We start from the raw sequence: 27,742 nt of genomic DNA on the forward strand, positions 1-27,742 counted from the left end.
TAAAACAAAAGATACCAAGAAAAGGAACAACATTAATAATAGAAGTAAATTAGAAAGTTGATTAAAATTGCTTGCTCTATCTGACTCATGAAGAATCAATATATAATGACGATTATTGCTATCATTAGCACAAGGCTTAAAGCTTCTGCTTTTTTCTAACCCTTTGAATATCAGAAAAAAGTGAAATAGTGGTCAAACCTATCCTCTTGATAAACTAACATTCCATGACTTTACTTATATCCTTACCTGAGCACGACTCAATCACAATCAGAGCAAACAAGGTGTTCAGCTAATTCCGGATGTCTTGTAATTGTTATGCCCCTTTAAGAATGCTCCTAGAAAAAAAATGTGCACTGCAATCCACAGCAAGCCCGTTTGAACACAATAATGTAACACACTTGTGATCTGTATATTCCACTTTTTATTATTCAACATTTTATACATAATAAATACAAACTTTTTTTTACAGCCAATACAAAGAAACATTGCACCTTTTCTTTGAGTATTGACACTGTACACTGTGATAGATGGATGTAATGTCCTACATGAAGTTAGAGGCATTTTTTTACAACCTTGTTAAATAAAATTAGCAGCTCTTATTGGAAAATATTTTTATTTATTTATTTTACATATGTCTTATTTTTTTTTTTCTTTTTTCAAATAACACTTATTTTATGTAACGGTTGTGGAGAAAAACTGGCCAAATGGTTTACAGAAATGTTTTCGGAACTGAACCATCTCTGCCAAACAGGCGGGAAAAATAATCCCTGGCAGAAAAAGGAGTTAATTACTACTGAAATTACTTTTCAAGCCAGCGGTTGTTGCAGATATATTACGTAAACATTAAAATTTTAAATTAAAAAACAAAAACAAAACGCAGAATTGAAAAGGGAATATTGAGGGGGTCCTAAAACTAAAGAATTCAATTTTAAAATAATCTTCAACGAAGATACATTTGAACATTGTTCAAACACATAAAATATGGCTCATTTTGTGCACAAGGAATATCCGAATGCTGGAGCCTCACATAAACAAACTGATTAACTCTCGCAGTAGGTTAAACACATTCTTGCAAAACAGATCATCGCCCCTTAAAACGTTTGGGGAAAAACAAAACAAACACTTTATAAAACAAATGGCTGGGGGTATTAGAAAATCTAATTATACTGTAGATAGTGTATTTAAGTGGGGATAGTTTGATACAATAAAGTACTAAAAAAATAAATGCTTTTAAACCAGGAGTTAAAAATCACTCCTCGCATTAGGCGCCACTCGCCAGAAACAATAAACGGTCTATAACTTCAGTTGTCTTATAGAATGTTGGGTTCTTTGGGATATTGTGTATTCCTGTAAGAATTCTATTTGTTACATTCATAAGTAAGGACGAAGGAAAAATAATGCAAATAGGCGATGAGGACGCCAAAATCTGACACGCAAGGGGAGAATGTTGAAAGGTAAAGGTGATAAACCCCAATAGTACATGACGATTGACGAGGGAGTTTTGCTTTAATATGTTACGTTACTTATCAAGAGATGAGCAGCATTTTAGCACTTCAAATAAAGTATACAAGCAAAAGACTAGTAAAATAAAGGGTTGGTTTTGTTCACAAGCGTAGATCGGATGCCGAGCTATAATTGTTTATTGGGTATATGTCTCCCATTTGCTAGGAGCCACAGCTGCTGGTTACACTATGCTAAATGAGCCGCATGAATATTAATAGAACATTTAGTTACATGGTTTTTGAACGGTTAATAATTGATGAGACGTGTATTGTTAAACGCGCCACCATATGTTTTTTTTTACAGAACATTGCTTTTTATATTTTCCAGGGTAATATTGAGAGGAGCCAGCCTCTTAGTTTCCCTTTATGTAACCCCATCACTGCCAGAAATGTTTAGCAGCTTTAGAGGGGATTCCTTGATAACTTCTGATAAATACACAATCAGATACCAGGAGAAATTGGACAATAAACACATTCCTATGGCAACAGTAATATACTGTACTAACGCACCTGATAGAAGTATTCTATGACTATGCTGCATGTATGAGGACATTCTATAAGCCTTAGCTTATTAGTGCAATACCCGCACGGCCACACCACTCACCAGTGACATAGCTAACAGTTAACAATAAGACAAATGCCTGAAATGTAAAATCATCAGATTAAAGTCCACATAATCTTATTCTGATGAAAACGAATATAGAGGGTTTTTAGCAACCAGTTTTAAAGTGTACATCAAATAAAATGTCTTAATTGTAAAGTTAACATAATAAGCAGGGGTAAAGAAACAATTGTTTCATTTATAGAAAATCTGTTTACCTGCTAGATAGATCTCTGGTTCAAATGATTTGGCTCAGCTTGGAATTGCACGTTGTTTAACATGTCACATGTGCTAAGGGAAGTCACATACCATTTGTAAATCAAGGAAAAGAAGATACAACAAAAAAAGGCACATAATAAAGTCCACCATTGGTCGACTGCGGTAGAAAAGCCTTCAACTTCTTCCTCCTTCTGGCAAGGATCTCAACATGCAGATGGTGCCTAAAAATTCAATCTAGACCAAATTTGGCCTCGATTGCAGCAAGGTTTAGGGGAAACCGTTGTTAAACCAACGTTATCTCTACATCCTCTGTCTTCTCGGCTGGCCGCCGGTGCGCCTGCGTTGGAGGGGGCGGGGCCGCTCGCACCTGTTACAGGGAATAAAAAAAGGAAAGGGTTAGAATCCTAAATTCAGGCAGAGGAATGTTCATCATGTAAAGCACTGATAAACACATTGCATTTTAAACTACAAGACAGGATAATTCAGGATATTTTTAAAGGGATATTCTAATGTTAAAAAGGAAATTTATGCTTACCTGATAAATTTGTTTATTTTACGATACGACGAGTCCACGGATTTCATCCTTACTTATGGGATATCGCCTCCTGGTCAGCAGGAGGAGGCAAAGAGCACCATATATATAGCTCCTCCCTTCCCTCCCACTCCAGTCATTCGACCGAAGTTAGGAAGAGAAAGGAAAAGCCAAGGTGCAGAGGTGACTGAAGTTTAACAAAAATAAAGACCTGTCTTAGAAAAGAAAAGGGTGGGCCGTGGACTCGTATCGTAAAAGAACAAATTTATCAGGTAAGCATAAATTTCCTTTTCTTTTACAAGATACGAGTCCACGGATTTCATCCTTACTTATGGGATACAATACCAAAGCTATAGGACACGGATGAAAGGGAGAATCAAGACAGGAACCTAAACAGAAGGCACCACTGCTTGAAGAACTTTTCTCCCAAAAACAGCCTCGGACGAGGCAAAAGTATCAAATTTGTAAAATTTGGAAAAAGTGTGAAGAGACGACCAAGTTGCAGCCTTGCTAATCTGTTCAACAGAAGCATCATTTTTAAATGCCCATGAGGAAGCCGCAGGCCTAGTGGAGTGAGCCGTAATTCGTTCAGGAGGCTGCTGTCCAGCAGTCTCATATGCAAAACGGATGATACTCTTCAGCCAAAAAGAAAGAGAGGCAGCCGCAGCTTTCTGACCCCTAAGTCTCCCTGAAAAAACGATAAACAAGGAAGACGATTGACGAAAATCCTTAGTCGCCTGTAAGTAAAACTTCAAGGCACGGACCACGTCCAAATTATGTAACAGACGCTCCTCCTTAGAAGGAGGATTAGGACACAAGGAAGGAACAACAATTTCCTGATTAATATTTTTATTGGAAACAACCTTAGGCAGAAAACCAGGTTTTGTACGCAACACTACCTTATCTGCATGGAAAACAAGATAAGGAGAATCCCATTGTAATGCCGAAAGCTCAGAAACTCTGCGAGCAGAAGAACTAACAACCAAAAATAAAACTTTCCAAGTTAATAACTTAATATCTATGGAATGCATAGGTTCAAACGGAACCCCTTGAAGAACATTAAGAACTAAATTCAAATTCCAAGGAGGAGCAATTGGTCTAAACACAGGCCTGATTCTAGTCAGAGCCTGACAAAAGGATTGAACATCTGGAACATTCGCCAGACGCTTGTGTAACAATATAGACAAAGCAGAAATCTGTCCCTTTAAGGATTTTGCTGACAACCCTTTCTAAAATCCTTCTTGAAGAAAAGATAAAATCCTAGGAATCCTAACCCTACTCCATGAGTAGCCCTTGGATTCGCACCAATACAGATATTTACGCCATATCTTATGGTAAATTTTTCTAGAAACAGGCTTGCGTGCCTGAATCAAGGTATCAATGACCGAATTAGAGAACCCTCGCTCAGATAAAATCAAGCGTTCAATCTCCAAGCAGTCAGCTGCAGAGAAATTAGATTTGGATGATGGAAGGGTCCCTGAATGAGAAGGTCCTGCCTCAATGGAAGCTTCCACGGTGGCAGAGATGACATGTCCACCAGATCGGCATACCACGTCCTGCGAGGCCACGCAGGAGCGATGAGGATCACCGAAGCCCTCTCCTGTTTGACTCGAGCAATCACCCGGGGAAGGAGAGCAAACAGCGGGAACACATAAGCTAGGTTGAACGACCAAGGCACTGCCAAGGCATCTATCAGTTCGGCCTGAGGATCCCTGGACCTGGATCCGTATCTCGGAAGCTAGGCATTCTGACGAGACGCCATAAGATCCAGCTCCGGCCTGCCCCATCTGAGAATCAGGTTGGCAAAGACCTCCGGATGGAGTTCCCATTCCCCCGGATGAAATGTCTGTCTGCTCAAAAAATCCGCCTCCCAGTTGACCACTCCTGGGATGTAGATTGCCGACAGATAACAAGAGTGAGCTTCGCCCACTGAATTATCTTGGATACTTCTGTCATCGCTAAGGAACTCATTGTTCCTCCCTGATGATTGATGTAAGCCAGTCGTGATGTTGTCCGACTGGAATCTGATGAATTTGGCCGAAGCCGAGGCCAAGCCTGAAGCGCATTGAATATTGCTCTCAACCCCAGAATATTGATGGGAAGTAGAGACTCCGACTGAGTCCACACACCCTGAGCCTTCAGAGAGTTTCAGACTGCACCCCATCCTATCAGGCTGGCTTTCGTTGTCACTATCACCCATGAGGGACAGATGATCCGGCGACAACCACCAAAGAAGAGAGTCCCTTGTTTCCTGATCCATATTTGAGGAGACAAATTTGCATATTCTCCATTCCATTGTCTGAGCATGCTCAGTTGTAGAGGTCTGAGACAAAAACGAGCAAACGGAATGATGTCCATTGCTGCCACCATCAATCCAATTGCCTCCATGCACTGAGCCACTGACGGCCGAGGATTGGACTGAAGGGATCGGCATGTATTCAGAATCTTTAACTTTCTGACTTCCGGCAAAAAGATTTTCATGGATAGAGAGACGATTAGAGTTCCCAGGAAAGGAACCCTTGTCTGTGGAATTAGTGAACTCTTTTCTAGATTCACCTTCCACCCGTGAGTCCTTAGAAAGGCCAGAACAATGTCGGTATGAGACTTTGTCAGTTGATAAGACGACGCCTGGATCAGAATGTCGTCCAGATAAGGCGCCACTGCAATGCCCTGCGGCCTCAGAACCGCCAGCAGAGACCCCAGAACCTTTGTGAAAATTCTGGGTGCCGTGGCCAGACCGAAAGGAAGGGCCACGAACTGAAAATGTTTGTCCAGAAAGGCAAACCTCAGGAACTTGTGATGATTTCTGTGGATAGGAATATGAAGATATGATCCTTTAAATCCACGGTAGTCATATATTGACCCTCCTGGATCAATAGAAGAATTGTCCGAATAGTCTCCATCTTGAAGGATGGAACTCTGAGAAACTTGTTTAGACTTTTGAGATCTAAAATGGGTCGGAACATTCCCTCTTTTTTGGGAACTACAAAGAGATTTGAGTAAAACCCCTGCCTCTGTTCCTGTATTGGAACGGGGCAAATTACTCCCATGGAGGAGAGGTCTCTTACACAGCGTAAGAACGCCTCTCTTTTTATCTGGTCTACAGACAATCGTGAAAGAAGAAACTTTCCTCTGGGGAAGGAATTTTTGAACTCCAACTGATACCCTTGAGACACAATTTTTAGTGTCCAAGGATCCTGAACGTCTCTTATCCAAGCCTGGACAAAGATAGAAAGTCTGCCCTCTACTAGATCCGGTCCTGGATTGGGGGCCGCCCCTTCATGCTGTCTTGGTAGCAGCAGCAGGCTTCTTGGGTTGTTTACCCTTGTTCCAAAACTGGTTGGGTGTCCAGGTGGACTTAGCTTTTGAATAATTCCCTTCCTGCTTAATGGAAGAGGAAGAGGGGACTCCCTTGAAATTTGGAAAGGAACGAAAATTACTCTGTTGATTCCTTTGCTTAGATGTCTTATTTTGAGGGAGGAGGTGGCCCTTACCTCCCGTAATATCAGAAATGATCTCTTTCAAGTCAGGTCCGAACAGGGTTTTTCCCTTGAAAGGAATAGCCAAAAGCTTGGATTTAGAGGACACATCCGCAGACCAAGATTTTGACCATAAGGCTCTTCGTGCTAAGATGGAGAATCCCGAACTCTTAGCCGCCAATTTGGTGATTTGAAAGGAAGCATCCATAATAGAGCTGCAACAACTAATCGTCATAATCGATAATAATCGATTATGAAAATAGTTGTCAACGAATCTCATAATCGATTAGTTGGTTTTTCAACCTTTATAAGTATATATTCGTTATTTTTAGAACGGACTAGATATTTCCCTAACCTTATAGCTGGTTATTTACAATTGCATATAGATATTCAAGATATTTTTATATTAGAATGAAGTCAAGGGTTACTTTGAGAGGCCCCTTGCCAAGGTAGAAAACACTTAGCATTGGGGAAGAGCTAACAAAGATAAATATCCCACTTTGGTGAAATTGGCAAAACCCTACGTATACACCTCAACAGCCTTTTCTCTGCTGCAGGAAATATAGCTGCAAACAGAGAACCAGCTTTAGCCAGAAGCAGGTGGACATGTTGAGATTTTTGCATTTCAATGCAAAGTTTCTGAAAGAGTGAATAACAGAATGTTATTAACAGTGATAGCCTAACTCTTTCTAGTTCTACCTCTTTTCAAACAGTTTGTGGTTTTGTTTTGTTTAATTATAAAACAGTGCTCTGCTGCTTAAAAATTGAAGAAACAGTTGTGTTAATGTAAAGTTTTAGTCTGAAGTTTATATTTGTAACACTCATTATGTGGATTTTATTTAAACAGAAAACATATTGATTCTCTTTTTATCCGATTAGTCAATTAATCGAAAAAATAATCGGCCGATTAATCGATAATGAAAATAATCGTTAGTTGCAGCCCTAATCCGTAATAAAAGAACTAGCCAGCTTAAGGGCCTTAATTCTATCCTGTATCTCTTCCAAATAAGTCTCAGTCCTAAGAGACTCTTCTAGGGCGTCAAACCAAAATGCAGCCGCAGTCGTGACTGTTACAATGCAGGCCGCCGGTTGCAACAGGAATCCCTGATGAACATAGAGTTTTTTGAGAAGACCCTCCAACTTCTTATCCATGGGGTCTTTGAAAGCACAACTGTCCGATAGGGATAGTCGTACGCTTAGTCAGGGTAGAGATAGCTCCCTCCACCTTAGGGATTGTCTGCCAAGAATCCCGAACGGTGTCAGCTATAGGGTACATTTTCTTAAAAATAGGGGAAGGGGAGAACGGGATACCCGGTCTTTTCTATTCCCTTGCAATAATTTCTGAAATTCTCTTAGGAACCGGAAAAACGTCAGAATAAGAAGGAACCTCCAAATATCTGTCCATCTTACTCAATTTTTCTGGCGGGACCACAATAGTCACAGTCGTCCAGAGTCACCAAAACCTCTCGTAGCAAAAGGCGGAGGTGTTCAAGCTTAAATCTGAAGGACATTACGTCCGAATCTGTCGGGGGCAATGCACTTCCTGAGTCAGACAGAGCCTCCGTACCCCCCAATTCAGAGCCCTGGGAGGGTACATTGGAGATCGTCATCAAAGCATCAGAAGTCGCAGGGACCACATGGGCCTCTGTCCTACTGCGTTTGCCTTGTAACGCTGGCAACTAAGATAAAACCTCTGAAAGAGTGGATAACATAACTGCAGCCATATCCGGCAGAGTGAATGAAGCAGACGTAGTTGAAGAACACAGCGTCGCCTGAGTGGGCGTTAAAGGCTGTGACGCTTGGGGAGAAAGTTGCGGCATACCCTGAGTCTCATCAGACTGAGAAACATCCTTAGATATACTTGCATTAAAGAAAATCTGTTCTTTACACTGTAAAGCCCTCTCAGTACATGAGGGACAAAAAGGAATAGGGGGTTGCACATTGGCATTTAAACACATAGAGCATGTACTTTCCAGAAGGTCAGCCATGACAAAAAAATTAAGCAAAAGCAATATTGGTCGTGGTACTAAGGAATAAACTTTAATTAAACTAAAAAGCAAGAAAATATGTTTAAAAAAAAAAAAAAAAAAAATAGTTTACTGTGTCTTTAAAAATTAAACATAGAAACATAGATATTGACGGCAGATAAGAGCCATAGGCCCAGCAAGTCTGCCCGACCTTACCTAACAGTATAAACTTATCTAGTTCGTAGGATAGCCCTATGCTTGTCCCATGCATTTTTAAAGTCCCCCACAGTGTTTGTTGCTACTACCTCTTGAGGAAGTTTATTCCATAAATCAATCACTCTTTCTGTAAAGAAGTGCTTCCTCAAATTACTCCTGAATCTACTACCCTTTAGCTTGAGCTCATGACCCCTTGTTCTTGAATTTTCCATTTTATGTAAAATACCCACAGCCTCAGTTTTACTAAACCCTTTAATGTACTTGAAAGTTGCTATCATATCACCTCTTTCCCTTCTCTCCTCTAAGCTATACATATTTAGGTCATTGAGCCTATCCTGGTAAGTTTTATTTTTTAGACCATGTACCATTTTGGTAGCCCTCCTTTGCACAGATTCAAGTTTGTTAATATCCTTCTGAAGATATGGTCTCCAGAACTGCACACAATACTCAAGATGAGGCCTAACTAAAGCTGTATAATTTTTACTGCTCAGCAAACGACAATACAATCACAGGGAAGCACTATAAGTTTTCAGTAGATCTCCCTATGAATGTACACTCTAACCGTGCATAACACTTTAGGGACAGAATTCAGCACTTGCACCTCGCCACAACTCTGCTGCGGCGCCTACCTGACCCCACGAGTCAACTAATAGCACTCTGTGAACGGCGTGCCTAAGATCGCTTGTGAGAATTACTGAAACAAGCTGACTTAGGCCACACCGGAGCCTCAAGACATGCTGCCGATTCCGACCCGGATATCAACTGCGCAACTAAGCGCGCAAACGCTAAGCCCCGTCCATCGTGGGTGGAAACGAACTCCCCCTGAAAAATAGAGACCCCATGGGGAATAATAATGTCGGACAAAAAACGGAACCAAACAGAACCTCTTAGAGTACCGTGAACCACCAATGTGCCCCTTCAAACACCATACCCCTGTCCTGCCAATTAGCTTAGCAAAAATAAAGGTTAGGTCACTGGAGTAAGAACTCCCAGACACCATCTCCCAGCGTCAAGCCCACAATTTAAGTATATCAACCGGGCTCATTTTCTTACTTATTAGAGCCCACTGATAGCACAGCTGAAACTTCAGCTCACCTAACAAAGAAGGGGAACCTATGCACACAATTCATGTAATTTGTGCAAATTGATTACCCCTTTCTGGTATAGTAAATAAATGTCAGTCTGTTCTGAGTTACCCAGTCTCCCAGAAGTAAACGACTGAACATACCTTAATGCTGAGTGCAGCATGAACTTGTCCCACACAATGAAGATGTCCTTTTCATCACCACCAGCAGATCTGTGGGAACAAACAGGGTCTTAGATAATATCTGCTAAGACCATCAACAGGGCAGCAAACAGTATGGGAGGCGCAGAGAGAAATAGAAAACTCTTCAGTTCCATTGCTGAAAAGCCTGTAGCTTTACCCCTGAGTATAATAGCACAGACTGGTACCATTTAAAAATAATAAACTCTTGATTGAAGAATCTAAACTAACACCTCACTTTACCTCTTCCTTTCACTAACACAGGCAAAGAGAATGACTGGGGTGGGAGGGAAGGGAGGAGCTATATATACAGCTCTGCTGTGGTGCTCTTTGCCTCCTCCTGCTGACCAGGAGGCGATATCCCATAAGTAAGGATGAAATCCGTGGACTCGTCGTATCTTGTAAAAGAAATAAGACTTTCAATTTGTTTTTATGAAAATACATAAGAAAAAGAACTTTTGCAAGACAATTCCTTTAAACGTGGCTGTCATTTTTCTTAACAGGACATTTTTTTAAAATCAAAATGCATTTTTTTTTCTGTTGAATGCGACTGAAATTTAAAGTGTTTCTAGTATCTCTGTCAAAGTCAAACCTCATTAAAGTCTAATGAGTCTGTAACTACATGACTATTAATACACAACATCAAAGCTGATTCCAGGAGACCAATTGATACCGTTATAATGAAGTTTCTTCAATATATCAGTATAGAAGTCTGCATTTGTCTCTTTTTCAAAATAATAAATAACATCTTTAGAAACCAGAAACTAAGTAAAACATTAAAAGGATAGTAAAGTCCAAAATAAACTTTCATGATTCAGATAGGGCTTGTAATTTTAAACAACTTTCCAATTTACTTTTATCACCAATTTTGGGTTGTTCTCTTGGTATTCTTAGTTGAAAGCTAAACCTAGGTAGGTTAATATGCCAATTTCCTAGACCTTGAAGGCCACCTCTTATCTAAATGCATTTTGTCATTTTTTCACCACTAGAGGGCGTGAGTTCATGTGTCTCACGCACGTAGAGTTACGTAGGAGTCAGCACTAATTGACTAAAATGCAAGTCTGTCAAAATAACTGAAATAAGGGGGCAGTTTGCAGAGGCTTAGATACAAGGTAATCACAGAGGTAAAAAGTGTAATATTATAACTGTGTTGGTTATGCAAAACTGGGGAATGGGTAATAAAGGGATTATCTATATTTTAAAACAACAAATTCTGTTGTTGACTGTACCTTTAAAGGAAAAGTAAAGTCAAAATTAAACAAAATGGGTTGGATAGAGCATAGGTATTTAAACAACTTTTTATTTTACTTAATCATTAATTTTGCTTAATTCTCATGGTATCCTTTGTTAAAGAGTAATTCTAGGTGAGCTCAGGAGTGTGCATGTGTCTTTAGTTATCTGTCAGCAGTGTTAAAAATTGTTTATAGCTATATTATACATTGTTGCAAACACTGCTGCTAGAGTGCTAAAGAGATTTGCACACTCCTATAAGCCAACCTAGGTTTGCACTTTAAGGATATTACAACAACAAAGCAAATTTAATAATAGGGAAGTAAATTGGAAAGTTGCCTAAACTTGCATGCTCTAGCCAATCCATGTAAGTTTAATTTTTGCTTTACTTAATTTTACTACTGGGATGTTCTTTTATGTGAAAGTGGTTGGATCATTCTAAAAAAATATTTTATGGGTAATAAATTAACTCCTTCATGCCGGGGGCAAGTGTTTAAGATCGGAACAAAGTTTTAATAAAAACACTTGCTTGAAAAAACAAAATCACACAATCATCAATGCGATCACGTGATTTCAAGGCCAGGATCAGATCATGGGGAACTGCTTACAATGCTAGGCATGCCCCCCAGTTTAATTTTACATTGACTAAAAGGAGGAGGGGCGCAGGATGTCCCATGCCTTCTTAACGATGTTAAAGCCCATCACTGTAAAGACGCATGGAATGTCCTAACTGTGTCTAGGGGTTAAAATAGGCTAAACTAGAGATGTGCATTAGGATGTTTTAGTGAACCTCAGAATGCAGAAGACTGTGGCCCTTCGCGCCTTTAGGGTGTTTTCCAAATTTATTCTTGTGCAACAGCAAGATGCTAAAACCTGTGCAAATCCAGATTTAGTGTCTTGCTGTTGCACAAGAAAGAATTCAGAAATGAAAATAGCCAAGCGGCTAAAGGGCCACCTTCTTCTGGATTCTGAGGTTCATAAAACCCCAGAATGCACCTCTCTAGACTAAACATCATTTAATAGAAATATATCACTCTCAGCGATGAGAAACTCTGAGGAACTTAGATGTGAAATAAAAACTTGTTTCAGTGTATTTAACCAGGATACTTAGGAACAGCAAAGAAAAAATGCACTACTGGGAGCTAGCTGAGCACACCTGGTGAGCCAATGTGTGTAGCCACTAATCACCAGCTAGCTCCCAGTAGTATAGAATATATACACATTTAGTTTTCAAAGGATACGAAGAGGACAAAGTATATTTGAAAGAAAAAAAAAAGTGAGTGTTAAATGACTGGCTCCATCTGAATCATGCAAGTTGTGTTTAAACTTTCCTATCCCTTTAAACGGTCCACAGACAGCTATTTGCTCAGCCTTATAGGATCAGACCCCAGGCTTCAAAAATGTATTCTGTGTCACTGTGTGCACAGCTTATGTTTTATTTTGTATAATTATTGCCAAGCAATTTGAGCGACTTGCACGTTACAGTTTAGCAGCTGCTCGCTTCCTATAACCCCCAGATAAAAGGTAAAGCTTTGTGTTTAAACAGGTTGCCCTTAGAAACACATTCCTACTGATCCTGTTACCAGCTGGGAATGACCCAGCCAGATCTCAGCTGATCAAACGCTGACATTTCATAATAGGAAAATGAAGATCTCCCTTTCTCAAGAAGATGAATGGACCCAAGACAACCACTGTTACTTTTATTTCTGTTTACCAGCAGAGGGACATTTTACAGACAAAAAGTGCAAAGGGAAAAGTGTTTCAGCACAATACAACTTGCAGTTTTTAATGTTTCTGTTAACACTGGATACCTGCTAGGAAAACTCAAATGCACATTTTTTTTGCAATATACTTCCAATAGCAAATTGCTTCTAGTGAAAGTTATTCCTTTTTTCAGTAGCATACGCACATATGCTGTGAGGGGTGTGCAGTAGTGTTTAAGCTCAGAGACCCGTCGTGGTTCATACTGCGTCTGTGAAGACTTCATTTGTGTCATGTGTCATACAAGCCACTGAGGACTGAGCAGGCATGGTGTACGGACCCCTCACGGGATATGTGCGTATGCTGCTGAAAAACACTAAGAACTTTTACAAGAAGCATTTTTGCTAATGGAATTATATTGGAAAAATGTTTATATTTAAAAATGAAATGTTCCCATGCACAGTTTAATTTTGACCTTTAAATCAGCCATAGATTGAGCTACTGTAATTTATTTCTATGCACGGTTTCGTTATAAAGACGACTTGATGAGCCAAGCTGGGGATAAACTGGTTTGCCATCATCTATTCTTATTCTTCTAAGCCCAAGGCTGACCTACAATATGACAATTTGGAATCAGTTGAGGAGTGAACTAGGGATATCACAAATGGTGGACAAGAATTTGAGCAGCTGATTGCATATTTTTATAAACAATGCTTTAATATTGATGGTTATTAAGCTTTCTTTTTTTTATAATTTTTAATGTAACCCCGCATTAAAGGGATACGAAAGCCACAATTTTTCATGATCCAGAGCATGCAATTTTACAAAAATTTTCAATTAACTTCTATTATCAGATCTGCTTCATTCTCTTAGAATCCTTTCATGAAGAAGCAGCAATGCACTACTGGGAGCTAGCTGAACACATTGAGTGAGCCAACAACATGACCTATATGTGCAGTCACCAATCAGCAGCTCCTGAGCCTACCTAGGTATCCTTTTAAACAAAGGATACCAAGAGAATACAAGAAATTGGAAAGTTGTTTAAAAGTAAATGCTCTATCTGAATCATAAATTCTAAATAACAAAATTGGGATTGATGTCCCTTTCAGCTCAGGAGCGGCCAATGGCAGCAGTTTTGCAAGAGCACTAGACGGCAGCACTATGTCCTGCCCTGCAGTGCTCTAGAAACCTACCTAGGTATCTTGCCAACAAAAAATCCCATGGGAACGTACAAATTTAATAATAGAATTAAACTGAAAGGGTTTAAAAATTGTATGTTCTGTCGGAATCACAAAAGAACAAGAATCATGCTGCTTGCAAATTCACATGGTGAAATCTATATTTATATAATATACTGGGGGGGAAATGACATCAACTCAACAGAAGTTTTTAAACTTGTGAACTCGAGTCTATACTGTTACAATATGTTAGCACGTAGCCAAGCACCGGATGCATCAGAAAAGTATTACATGTATTGTCCCCGGAAACCTTCAGCAGAAAATGATTTCTACATAATGCAGCACAATTACTTAAAGGATTACTTTCTGTTATAATTTTTAAGCTAAAAAACTAACATATTAAAGTTAATAAACATTAATTAAAACCTACTGACCTATATTTTCTCCAAAACGAAGTTTCATAACGTTCTAAAAGTTATATCTTTTATTCGCCGATGATGTCACGTTATCCTGCCCACTATTTTCAGCACTGCATGTTCAAAATACTTAAACCAATAACTTTGTGTTTAAAGCGCCATTTTGAAACCTAGGTATTGTAAACTGATTGGTACAGAGCAAAGGATACCCACGGAGTGGGTTTGGAAAACAATTAAATTTGTGGACAAGATTTCTGATATATGGTAGAGATATGTTAATGAAATGCTATTGATAGAAAGCGTATTTGGGGTAGTTAGTTAGTAACAGGCATAGAAAATATTTACTTACAGTGGCCCTTTAAGGCCTCATTTGTATTCCCATACACATAATGCTCAGCTATATAGTATGTCAAGCGGGTCTGCTAACCATGTCAGGACACAACTGTTTTTACTCATACCGAAACCAGAAAGCGGACGGTGTAAGAAATAGGACTTATTAATAAGCAAAGGTGAACAACAATCTGTGAGGTATGTTTACAATTTTGTTAGAAATTGTTACTTTATGTTTATTTTTTATATGAAATAGCTTGTTTTATTAAAATGTGATGAACTTGCACAGGCAGATCAGATCTCATTTTATCACTTTCTCTACACGCGCATGCTTTCTTTTATGTACTCTGTCTGTATACAAGAGCCCAATGAAAAACTAGCATTTTATTATTTATCTCTCTTACCTCTCACTAGGAGTGTCAGGTCTGCTGGCTATGTTTACATAGCTTTTATATAGTCAATTTGTAAATATATACATATTTAGTATAGGTGGGGATACCACAGGCAAAAGTAGCTATTTCAAATATCAAAATAAGGGTAATGGAGCTATTGGTAAACAATTTAATAGACTCCAGCAAGTAAAATGGATCATTGCGAATAAATTAAAGGAGAGATACGTTTAGAGTACACTGCCCCTTTAAACTACAATGTAAATATCCTTGTCACTCTGTCACAATTAGCACAGGGGATCTTATGAGTTTAACTGGTCACCATTTAATCTAGAAATGAACAGATATTTACTGTCTGATACCAAGAGCATGGTGGGTGCAGAATACAAGGTAATAAACATGTGATTGTTATTAAAGGGACAGTCTACACCAGAATTGTTATGGTTTTAAAAAGATAGATAATCCCTTTATTACCCATTCCCCAGTTTTGCATAACCAACACATTTATATTAATATACCTCTGTGATTACCTTGTATCTAAGCCTCTTTAAACTGCCCCCTTATTTCAGTTCTTTTGACAGACTTGCACTTTAGCCAATCAGTGCTTACTCCTAGGTAACTCCACGTGCGTGAACACAGTGTTATCTATATGACACATGTGAACTAACACCCTCTAGTGGTGAAAATCTATCAAAGTGCATTCATATAAGAGGCAGTCTTCAAGATCTAAGAAATTTGCATATGAACCTCCTAAGTTTAACTTTAAACTAAGAATGCTAAGAGAACAAAGCAAAATTGGTGATACAAGTAAATTGGAAAGTTGTATAAAAACAGAATTTATGTTTACCTGATAAATTTCTTTCTCCTACGGTGTGTCCGGTCCACGGCTTCATCCTTACTTGTGGGATATTCTCATTCCCTACAGGAAGTGGCAAAGAGAGCACAACAGCAGAGCTGTCCATATAGCTCCCCCTCTAGCTCCGCCCCCCAGTCATTCGACCGACGGTCAGGAGAAAAAGGAGAACCATAGGGTGCAGTGGTGACTGTAGTGTACAAAAACAAAAATTTTAAACCTGACTAAAAGCCAGGGCGGGCCGTGGACCGGACACACCGTAGGAGAAAGAAATTTATCAGGTAAACATAAATTCTGTTTTCTCCTACATTGGTGTGTCCGGTTCACAGCTTCATCCTTACTTGTGGGAACCAATACCAAAGCTTTAGGACACGGATGAAGGGAGGGAGCAAGTCAGGTAACCTAAACGGAAGGCACCACTGCTTGTAAAACCTTTCTCCCAAAAATAGCCTCCGAAGAAGCATAAGTATCGAATTTGTAAAATTTGGCAAATGTATGCAGAGAAGACCACGTAGCTGCCTTACAGATCTGTTCAACAGAAGCCTCATTCTTGAAGGCCCATGTGGAAGCCACAGCTCTAGTAGAATGAGCAGTAATTCGTTCAGGAGGCTGCCGTCCGGCAGTCTCATAAGCCAATCGGATGATGCTTTTTAACCAGAAGGAAAGAGAGGTAGCAGTAGCTTTCTGACCTCTCCTCTTACCAGAATAGACGACAAACAATGAAGATGTCTGTCTGAAATCCTTTGTTGCTTCTAGATAGAATTTTAAAGCATGAACCACATCTAGATTATGTAACAAACGTTCCTTCTTAGAAACTGGATTAGGACACAGAGAAGGAACAACTATTTCCTGGTTAATACTCCTATTGGAAACCACCTTTGGAAGAAAACCAGGCTTGGTACGTAAAACAGAATTTATGCTTACCTGATAAATTACTTTCTCCAACGGTGTGTCCGGTCCACGGCGTCATCCTTACTTGTGGGATATTCTCTTCCCCAACAGGAAATGGCAAAGAGCCCAGCAAAGCTGGTCACATGATCCCTCCTAGGCTCCGCCTTCCCCAGTCATTCGACCGACGTAAAGGAGGAATATTTGCATAGGAGAAATCATATGATACCGTGGTGACTGTAGTTAGAGAAAATAATTCATCAGACCTGATTAAAAAACCAGGGCGGCCGTGGACCGGACACACCGTTGGAGAAAGTAATTTATCAGGTAAGCATAAATTCTGTTTTCTCCAACATAGGTGTGTCCGGTCCACGGCGTCATCCTTACTTGTGGGAACCAATACCAAAGCTTTAGGACACGGATGATGGGAGGGAGCAAATCAGGTCACCTAGATGGAAGGCACCACGGTTTGCAAAACCTTTCTCCCAAAAATAGCCTCAGAAGAAGCAAAAGTATCAAATTTGTAAAATTTGGTAAAAGTGTGCAGCGAAGACCAAGTTGCTGCCTTACATATCTGCTCAACAGAAGCCTCGTTCTTGAAGGCCCATGTGGAAGCCACGGACCTAGTGGAGTGAGCTGTGATTCTTTCAGGAGGCTGCCGTCCGGCAGTCTCATAAGCCAATCGGATGATGCTTTTAAGCCAAAAAGAGAGAGAGGTAGAAGTTGCTTTTTGACCTCTCCTTTTACCAGAATAAACAACAAACAAGGAAGAAGTTTGTCTGAAATCCTTTGTAGCCTCTAAATAGAATTTTAGAGCACGAACTACATCCAAATTGTGTAACAAACGTTCCTTCTGTGAAACTGGATTCGGACACAAAGAAGGCACGACTATCTCCTGGTTAATATTTTTGTTAGAAACAACTTTCGGAAGAAAACCAGGTTTAGTACGCAAAACCACCTTATCTGCATGGAACACCAGATAAGGAGGAGAACACTGCAGAGCAGATAACTCTGAAACTCTTCTAGCAGAAGAAATTGCAACCAAAAACAAAACTTTCCAAGATAATAACTTGATATCAACGGAATGTAGGGGTTCAAACGGAACCCCCTGAAGAACTGAAAGAACTAAATTGAGACTCCAAGGAGGAGTCAAAGGTTTGTAAACAGGCTTGATTCTAACCAGAGCCTAAACAAAAGCTTGGACATCTGGCACAGCCGCCAGCTTTTTGTGAAGTAAAACAGATAAAGCAGAAATCTGTCCCTTCAAAGAACTTGCAGATAATCCTTTCTCCAAACCCTCTTGAAGAAAGGATAGAATCTTAGGAATTTTTATCTTGTTCCATGGGAATCCTTTAGATTCACACCAACAGATATATTTTTTCCATATTTTATGGTAGATTTTTCTAGTTACAGGCTTTCTAGCCTGAACAAGAGTATCAATGACAGAATCTGAGAACCCTCGCTTTGCTAAAATCAAGCGTTCAATCTCCAAGCAGTCAGTTGGAGTGAGGCCAGATTCGGATGTTCGAACGGACCTTGAACAAGAAGGTCCTGTCTCAAAGGTAGCTTCCATGGTGGAGCCGATGACATATTCACGAGATCTGCATACCAAGTCCTGCGTGGCCACGCAGGAGCTATCAAGATCACCGATACCCTCTCCTGTTTGATCCTGGCTACCAGCCTGGGAATGAGAGGAAACGGTGGGAACACATAAGCTAGGTTGAAGCTCCAAGGTGCTACTAGTGCATCCACTAGAGTCGCCTTGGGATCCCTGGATCTGGACCCGTAGCAAGGAACCTTGAAGTTCTGACGAGACGCCATCAGATCCATGTCTGGAATGCCCCACAATTGAATTATTTGGGCAAAGATTTCCGGATGGAGTTCCCACTCCCCCGGATGAAATGTCTGACGACTCAGAAAATCCGCTTCCCAATTTTCCACTCCTGGGATGTGGATTGCAGACAAGTGGCAGGAGTGAGTCTCCGCCCATTGAATTATTTTGGTCACTTCTTCCATCGCCAGGGAACTCCTTGTTCCCCCCTGATGGTTGATATACGCAACAGTCGTCATGTTGTCTGATTGAAACCTTATGAATTTGGCCTTTGCTAGCTGAGGCCAAGCCTTGAGAGCATTGAATATCGCTCTCAGTTCCAGAATATTTATCGGGAGAAGAGATTCTTCCCGAGACCAAAGACCCTGAGCTTTCAGGGGTTCCCAGACCGCGCCCCAGCCCACCAGACTGGCGTCGGTCGTGACAATGACCCACTCTGGTCTGCGGACGCTCATCCCTTGTGACAGGTTGTCCAGGGTCAGCCACCAACGGAGTGAATCTCTGGTTCTCTGATCTACTTGTATCGTCGGAGACAAGTCTGTATAATCTGCATACGAAGAGAGAAGCGCTCTACCAGGAACGAACAACAGCTCAGTGGCTTGTTCTATGGCGATTTACCACCCGGAAGCAGCCTCTTTTAGACCAGTGTGCTTTTCACAGAAGAAAACTTTCCTGAAGTATATCAGTCTGATCCTGCCAAGTAAGGTCAGTCCAGCCCCGAAATACCAGGCAATTCTCCTCTGAACAAGGAACATGACAACCCCAGACGATCGTTTCGGCCTCCTATGGGCCTCGTCAGTGAGGTGCAGCCACATTCCTCTAAGCACACTGGGCAAGAAGTCCACGTCTGGTTTCCCCCATCACCCATAGGGAGACTTCCCCAGGGTCATAATAATTTGCATACGAAGAGAGAAGCGCTCTACCAGGAACGAACAACAGCTCAGTGGCTTGTTCTATGGCGATTTACCACCCGGAAGCAGCCTCTTTTAGACCAGTGTGCTTTTCACAGAAGAAAACTTTCCTGAAGTATATCAGTCTGATCCTGCCAAGTAAGGTCAGTCCAGCCCCGAAATACCAGGCAATTCTCCTCTGAACAAGGAACATGACAACCCCAGACGATCGTTTCGGCCTCCTATGGGCCTCGTCAGTGAGGCGCAGCCACATTCCTCTAAGCACACTGGGCAAGGAGTCCACGTCTGGTTTCCCCCATCACCCATAGGGAGACTTCCCCAGGGTCATAATAATTTGCATACGAAGAGAGAAGCGCTCTACCAGGAACGAACAACAGCTCAGTGGCTTGTTCTATGGCGATTTACCACCCGGAAGCAGCCTCTTTTAGACCAGTGTGCTTTTCACAGAAGAAAACTTTCCTGAAGTATATCAGTCTGATCCTGCCAAGTAAGGTCAGTCCAGCCCCGAAATACCAGGCAATTCTCCTCTGAACAAGGAACATGACAACCCCAGACGATCGTTTCGGCCTCCTATGGGCCTCGTCAGTGAGGTGCAGCCACATTCCTCTAAGCACACTGGGCAAGGAGTCCACGTCTGGTTTCCCCCATCACCCATAGGGAGACTTCCCCAGGGTCATAATAATTTGCATACAAAGAGAGAAGCGCTCTACCAGGAACGAACAACAGCTCAGTGGCTTGTTCTATGGCGATTTACCACCCGGAAGCAGCCTCTTTTAGACCAGTGTGCTTTTCACAGAAGAAAACTTTCCTGAAGTATATCAGTCTGATCCTGCCAAGTAAGGTCAGTCCAGCCCCGAAATACCAGGCAATTCTCCTCTGAACAAGGAACATGACAACCCCAGACGATCGTTTCGGCCTCCTATGGGCCTCGTCAGTGAGGTGCAGCCACATTCCTCTAAGCACACTGGGCAAGGAGTCCACGTCTGGTTTCCCCCATCACCCATAGGGAGACTTCCCCAGGGTCATAATAATTTGCATACGAAGAGAGAAGCGCTCTACCAGGAACGAACAACAGCTCAGTGGCTTGTTCTATGGCGATTTACCACCCGGAAGCAGCCTCTTTTAGACCAGTGTGCTTTTCACAGAAGAAAACTTTCCTGAAGTATATCAGTCTGATCCTGCCAAGTAAGGTCAGTCCAGCCCTGAAATACCAGGCAATTCTCCTCTGAACAAGGAACATGACAACCCCAGACGATCGTTTCGGCCTCCTATGTCTGTATAATCCCCATTCCACTGACTGAGCATGCACAGTTGTAATGGTCTTAGATGAATTCGCGCAAAAGGAACTATGTCCATTGCCGCGACCATCAAACCTATTACTTCCATGCACTGCGCTATGGAAGGAAGAAGAACAGAATGAAGTACTTGACAAGAGCTTAGAAGTTTTGATTTTCTGGCCTCTGTCAGAAAAATCCTCATTTCTACGGAGTATATTATTGTTCCCAAGAAGGGAACTCTTGTTGACGGGGATAGAGAACTTTTTTCTACGTTCACTTTCCACCCGTGAGATCTGAGAAAGGCCAGGACAATGTCCGTATGAGCCTTTGCTTGTGGCAGAGACGACGCTTGAATCAGTATGTCGTCCAAGTAAGGTACTACTGCAATGCCCCTTGGTCTTAGCACCGCTAGAAGGGACCCTAGTACCTTTGTGAAAATTCTTGGAGCAGTGGCTAATCCGAATGGAAGTGCCACAAACTGGTAATGCTTGTCCAGAAAGGCGAACCTTAGGAACCGATGATGTTCCTTGTGGATAGGAATATGTAGATACGCATCCTTTAAATCCACCGTGGTCATGAATTGACCTTCCTGGATGGTAGGAAGAATTGTCCGAATGGTTTCCATTTTGAACGATGGAACCTTGAGAAATTTGTTTAGGATCTTGAGATCTAAGATTGGTCTGAATGTTCCCTTCTTTAACATAATTCCCAAGAATAAAATAACTCCTCAAAGCTATAAACTATTAAAAATGCTTATAAATCAATCGGATCAGCCCAGAAAAATGTCTACCAGTCTTTAAAGCCCTTGTGAAGCCCTTTATTCTTATTTAATAAAAATGGCTTACCGGATCCCATAGGGAAAATGACAGCTTCCAGCATTACCAAGTCTTGTTAGAAATGTGTCATACCTCAAGCAGCAAAAGTCTGCTCACTGTTTCCCCCAACTGAAGTTAATTCCTGTGTGGAAACAGCCATCGATTTTAGTAACGGTTGCTAAAATCATTTTCCTCTTACAAACAGAAATCTTCATCTCTTTTCTGTTTCAGAGTAAATAGTACATACCAGCACTATTTTAAAATAACAAACTCTTGATTGAAGAATAAAAACTACATTTAAACACCAAAAAACTCTGAGCCATCTCCGTGGAGATGTTGCCTGTGCAACGGCAAAGAGAATGACTGGGGAAGGCGGAGCCTAGGAGGGATCATGTGACCAGCTTTGCTGGGCTCTTTGCCATTTCCTGTTGGGGAAGAGAATATCCCACAAGTAAGGATGACGCCGTGGACCGGACACACCTATGTTGGAGAAAAACATAATTTATGTAAGAACTTACCTGATAAATTCATTTCTTTCATATTAACAAGAGTCCATGAGCTAGTGACGTATGGGATATACATTCCTACCAGGAGGGGCAAAGTTTCCCAAACCTTAAAATGCCTATAAATACACCCCTCACCACACCCACAAATCAGTTTAACGAATAGCCAAGAAGTGGGGTGATAAGAAAAAAAGTGCGAAGCATATAAAATAAGGAATTGGAATAATTGTGCTTTATACAAAAAAATCATAACCACCACAAAAAAGGGTGGGCCTCATGGACTCTTGTTAATATGAAAGAAATGAATTTATCAGGTAAGTTCTTACATAAATTATGTTTTCTTTCATGTAATTAACAAGAGTCCATGAGCTAGTGACGTATGGGATAATGACTACCCAAGATGTGGATCTTTCCACACAAGAGTCACTAGAGAGGGAGGGATAAAATAAAGACAGCCAATTCCTGCTGAAAATAATCCACACCCAAAATAAAGTTTAACAAAAAACATAAGCAGAAGATTCAAACTGAAACCGCTGCCTGAAGAACTTTTCTACCAAAAACTGCTTCAGAAGAAGAAAATACATCAAAATGGTAGAATTTAGTAAAAGTATGCAAAGAGGACCAAGTTGCTGCTTTGCAGATCTGGTCAACCGAAGCTTCATTCCTAAACGCCCAGGAAGTAGATACTGACCTAGTAGAATGAGCTGTAATTCTTTGAGGCGGAATTTTACCCGACTCAACATAGGCAAGATGAATTAAAGATTTCAACCAAGATGCCAAAGAAATGGCAGAAGCTTTCTGGCCTTTCCTAGAACCGGAAAAGATAACAAATAGACTAGAAGTCTTACGGAAAGATTTCGTAGCTTCAACATAATATTTCAAAGCTCTAACAACATCCAAAGAATGCAATGATTTCTCCTTAGAAATCTTAGGATTAGGACATAATGAAGGAACCACAATTTCTCTACTAATGTTGTTGGAATTCACAACTTTAGGTAAAAATTCAAAAGAAGTTCGCAACACCGCCTTATCCTGATGAAAAATCAGAAAAGGAGACTCACACGAAAGAGCAGATAATTCAGAAACTCTTCTAGCAGAAGAGATGGCCAAAAGGAACAAAACTTTCCAAGAAAGTAATTTAATGTCCAATGAATGCATAGGTTCAAACGGAGGAGCTTGAAGAGCTCCCAGAACCAAATTCAAACTCCAAGGAGGAGAAATTGACTTAATGACAGGTTTTATACGAACCAAAGCTTGTACAAAACAATGAATATCAGGAAGAATAGCAATCTTTCTGTGAAAAAGAACAGAAAGAGCGGAGATTTGTCCTTTCAAAGAACTTGCGGACAAACCCTTATCTAAACCATCCTGAAGAAACTGTAAAATTCTCGGTATTCTAAAAGAATGCCAAGAAAAATGATGAGAAAGACACCAAGAAATATAAGTCTTCCAGACTCTATAATATATCTCTCGAGATACAGATTTACGAGCCTGTAACATAGTATTAATCACGGAGTCAGAGAAACCTCTATGACCAAGAATCAAGCGTTCAATCTCCATACCTTTAAATTTAAGGATTTCAGATCCGGATGGAAAAAAGGACCTTGTGACAGAAGGTCTGGTCTTAACGGAAGAGTCCATGGCTGGCAAGATGCCATCCGGACAAGATCCGCATACCAAAACCTGTGAGGCCATGCCGGAGCTATTAGCAGAACAAACGAGCATTCCCTCAGAATCTTGGAGATTACTCTTGGAAGAAGAACTAGAGGCGGAAAGATATAGGCAGGATGATACTTCCAAGGAAGTGATAATGCATCCACTGCCTCCGCCTGAGGATCCCGGGATCTGGACAGATACCTGGGAAGTTTCTTGTTTAGATGAGAGGCCATCAGATCTATCTCTGGAAGCCCCCACAATTGAACAATCTGAAGAAATACCTCTGGGTGAAGAGACCATTCGCCCGGATGCAACGTTTGGCGACTGAGATAATCCGCTTCCCAATTGTCTACACCTGGGATATGAACCGCAGAGATTAGACAGGAGCTGGATTCCGCCCAAACCAAAATTCGAGATACTTCTTTCATAGCCAGAGGACTGTGAGTCCCTCCTTGATGATTGATGTATGCCACAGTTGTGACATTGTCTGTCTGAAAACAAATGAACGATTCTCTCTTCAGAAGAGGCCAAAACTGAAGAGCTCTGAAAACTGCACGGAGTTCCAAGATATTGATCGGTAATCTCACCTCCTGAGATTCCCAAACTCCTTGTGCCGTCAGAGATCCCCACACAGCTCCCCAACCTGTGAGACTTGCATCTGTTGAAATTACAGTCCAGGTCGGAAGAACAAAAGAAGCCCCCTGAATTAAACGATGGTGATCTGTCCACCACGTTAGAGAGTGCCGAACAATCGGTTTTAAAGATATTAATTGATATATCTTCGTGTAATCCCTGCACCATTGGTTCAGCATACAGAGCTGAAGAGGTCGCATGTGAAAACGAGCAAAGGGGATCGCGTCCGATGCAGCAGTCATAAGACCTAGAATTTCCATGCATAAGGCTACCGAAGGGAATGATTGAGACTGAAGGTTTCGACAGGCTGTAATCAATTTTAGACGTCTCTTGTCTGTTAAAGACAAAGTCATGGACACTGAATCTATCTGGAAACCCAGAAAGGTTACCCTTGTTTGAGGAATCAAAGAACTTTTTGGTAAATTGATCCTCCAACCATGATCTTGAAGAAACAACACAAGTCGATTCGTATGAGACTCTGCTAAATGTAAAGACGGAGCAAGTACCAAGATATCGTCCAAATAAGGAAATACCACAATACCCTGTTCTCTGATTACAGACAGAAGGGCACCGAGAATCTTTGTGAAAATTCTTGGAGCTGTAGCAAGGCCAAACGGTAGAGCCACAAATTGGTAATGCTTGTCTAGAAAAGAGAATCTCAGGAACTGATAATGATCTGGATGAATTGGAATATGCAGATATGCATCCTGTAAATCTATTGTGGACATATAATTCCCTTGCTGAACAAAAGGCAATATAGTCCTTACAGTTACCATCTTGAACGTTGGTATCCTTACATAACGATTCAATAATTTTAGATCCAGAACTGGTCTGAAGGAATTCTCCTTCTTTGGTACAATGAAGAGATTTGAATAAAACCCCATCCCCTGTTCCGGAACTGGAACTGGCATAATTACTCCAGCCAACTCTAGATCTGAAACACAATTCAGAAATGCTTGAGCTTTCACTGGATTTACTGGGACATGGGAAAGAAAAAATCTCTTTGCAGGAGGTCTCATCTTGAAACCAATTCTGTACCCTTCTGAAACAATGTTCTGAATCCAAAGATTGTGAACAGAATTGATCCAAATTTCTTTGAAAAAACGTAACCTGCCCCCTACCAGCTGAACTGGAATGAGGGCCGTACCTTCATGTGAACTTAGAAGCAGGCTTTGCCTTTCTAGCAGGCTTGGATTTATTCCAGACTGGAGATGGTTTCCAAACTGAAACTGCTCCTGAGGACGAAGGATCAGGCTTTTGTTCTTTGTTGAAACGAAAGGAACGAAAACGATTGTTAGCCCTGTTTTTACCTTTAGACATTTTATCCTGTGGTAAAAAAGTTCCTTTCCCACCAGTAACAGTTGAAATAATAGAATCCAACTGAGAACCAAATAATTTGTTTCCCTGGAAAGAAATGGAAAGTAGAGTTGATTTAGAAGCCATATCAGCATTCCAAGTCTTAAGCCATAAAGCTCTTCTGGCTAAGATAGCCAGAGACATAAATCTAACATCAACTCTAATAATATCAAAAATGGCATCACAGATGAAATTATTAGCATGCTGGAGAAGAATAATAATATCATGAGAATCACGATTTGTTACTTGTTGCGCTAGAGTTTCCAACCAAAAAGTTGAAGCTGCAGCAACATCAGCCAATGATATAGCAGGTCTAAGAAGATTACCTGAACATAGATAAGCTTTTCTTAGAAAAGATTCAATTTTTCTATCTAAAGGATCTTTAAACGAGGTACCATCTGACGTAGGAATGGTAGTACGTTTAGCAAGGGTAGAAATAGCCCCATCAACTTTAGGGATTTTGTCCCAAAATTCTAACCTGTCAGGCGGAACAGGATATAATTGCTTAAAACGTTTAGAAGGAGTAAATGAATTACCCAATTTATCCCATTCCTTAGCAATTACTGCAGAAATAGCATTAGGAACAGGAAAGACTTCTGGAATAACCGCAGGAGCTTTAAAAACCTTATCCAAACGTATAGAATTAGTATCAAGAGGACTAGAATCCTCTATTTCTAAAGCAATTAGTACTTCTTTAAGTAAAGAGCGAATAAATTCCATCTTAAATAAATATGAAGATTTATCAGCATCAATCTCTGAGACAGAATCCTCTGAACCAGAAGAGTCCAAAGAATCAGAATGATGGTGTTCATTTAAAAATTCATCTGTAGAGAGAGAAGATTTAAAAGACTTTTTACGTTTACTAGAAGGAGAAATAACAGACAAAGCCTTCTTTATGGATTCAGAAACAAAATCTCTTATGTTATCAGGAACATTCTGCACCTTAGATGTTGAGGGAACTGCAACAGGCAATGGTACATCACTAAAGGAAATATTATCTGCTTTAACAAGTTTGTCATGACAATTATTACAAACAACAGCTGGAGGAATAGCTACCAAAAGTTTACAGCAGATACACTTAGCTTTGGTAGATCCAGCAGGCAGTGGTTTTCCTGTAGTATCTTCTGGCTCAGATGCAACGTGAGACATCTTGCAATATGTAAGAGAAAAAACAACATATAAAGCAAAATAGATCAAATTCCTTATAAGACAGTTTCAGGAATGGGAAAAAAATGCCAAACATCAAGCTTCTAACAACCAGAAGCAAATGAAAAATGAGACTGAAATAATGTGGAGACAAAAGCGACGCCCATATTTTTTGGCGCCAAATAAGACGCCCACATTATTTGGCGCCTAAATGCTTTTGGCGCCAAAAATGACGCCACATCCGGAACGCCGACATTTTTGGCGCAAAATAACGTCAAAAATGACGCAACTTCCGGCGACACGTATGACGCCGGAAACGGAAAAGAATTTTTGCGCCAAAAAAGTCCGCGCCAAGAATGACACAATAAAATGAAGCATTTTCAGCCCCCGCGAGCCTAACAGCCCACAGGGAAAAAAGTCAAATTTTTGAGGTAAGAAAAAATATGATAATTTAAAGCATAATCCCAAATATGAAACTGACTGTCTGGAAATAAGGAAAGTTGAACATTCTGAGTCAAGGCAAATAAATGTTTGAATACATATATTTAGAACTTTATAAATAAAGTGCCCAACCATAGCTTAGAGTGTCACAGAAAATAAGACTTACTTACCCCAGGACACTCATCTACATGTTTGTAGAAAGCCAAACCAGTACTGAAACGAGAATCAGTAGAGGAAATGGTAAATATAAGAGTATATCGTCGATCTGAAAAGGGAGGTAAGAGATGAATCTCTACGACCGATAACAGAGAACCTTATGAAATAGACCCCGTAGAAGGAGATCACTGCATTCAATAGGCAATACTCTCCTCACATCCCTCTGACATTCACTGCACGCTGAGAGGAAAA

At 40.7% G+C, this 27,742-nt stretch overlaps 1 protein-coding gene across 4 annotated transcripts in view; it reads right to left on the reverse strand.

Moving 5' to 3' along the window:
- Positions 1-398: 398 nt before the first annotated feature.
- FCHSD2 (FCH and double SH3 domains 2) overlaps positions 399-27,742 on the reverse strand; it is an 816,168-nt gene continuing 788,824 nt past the window's right edge. For all 4 annotated transcript variants that reach the window (XM_053708714.1, XM_053708715.1, XM_053708716.1 and 1 more), the window contains one exon: positions 399-2,689. In XM_053708714.1, the coding sequence (XP_053564689.1) occupies positions 2,606-2,689 (84 nt within the window). In that variant the 3' untranslated portion in view covers positions 399-2,605. The remainder of the gene's footprint in view (positions 2,690-27,742) is intronic.

Source organism: Bombina bombina, chromosome 3 (assembly GCF_027579735.1).
Source record: "Bombina bombina isolate aBomBom1 chromosome 3, aBomBom1.pri, whole genome shotgun sequence".
Lineage (NCBI taxonomy): Eukaryota > Metazoa > Chordata > Amphibia > Anura > Bombinatoridae > Bombina > Bombina bombina.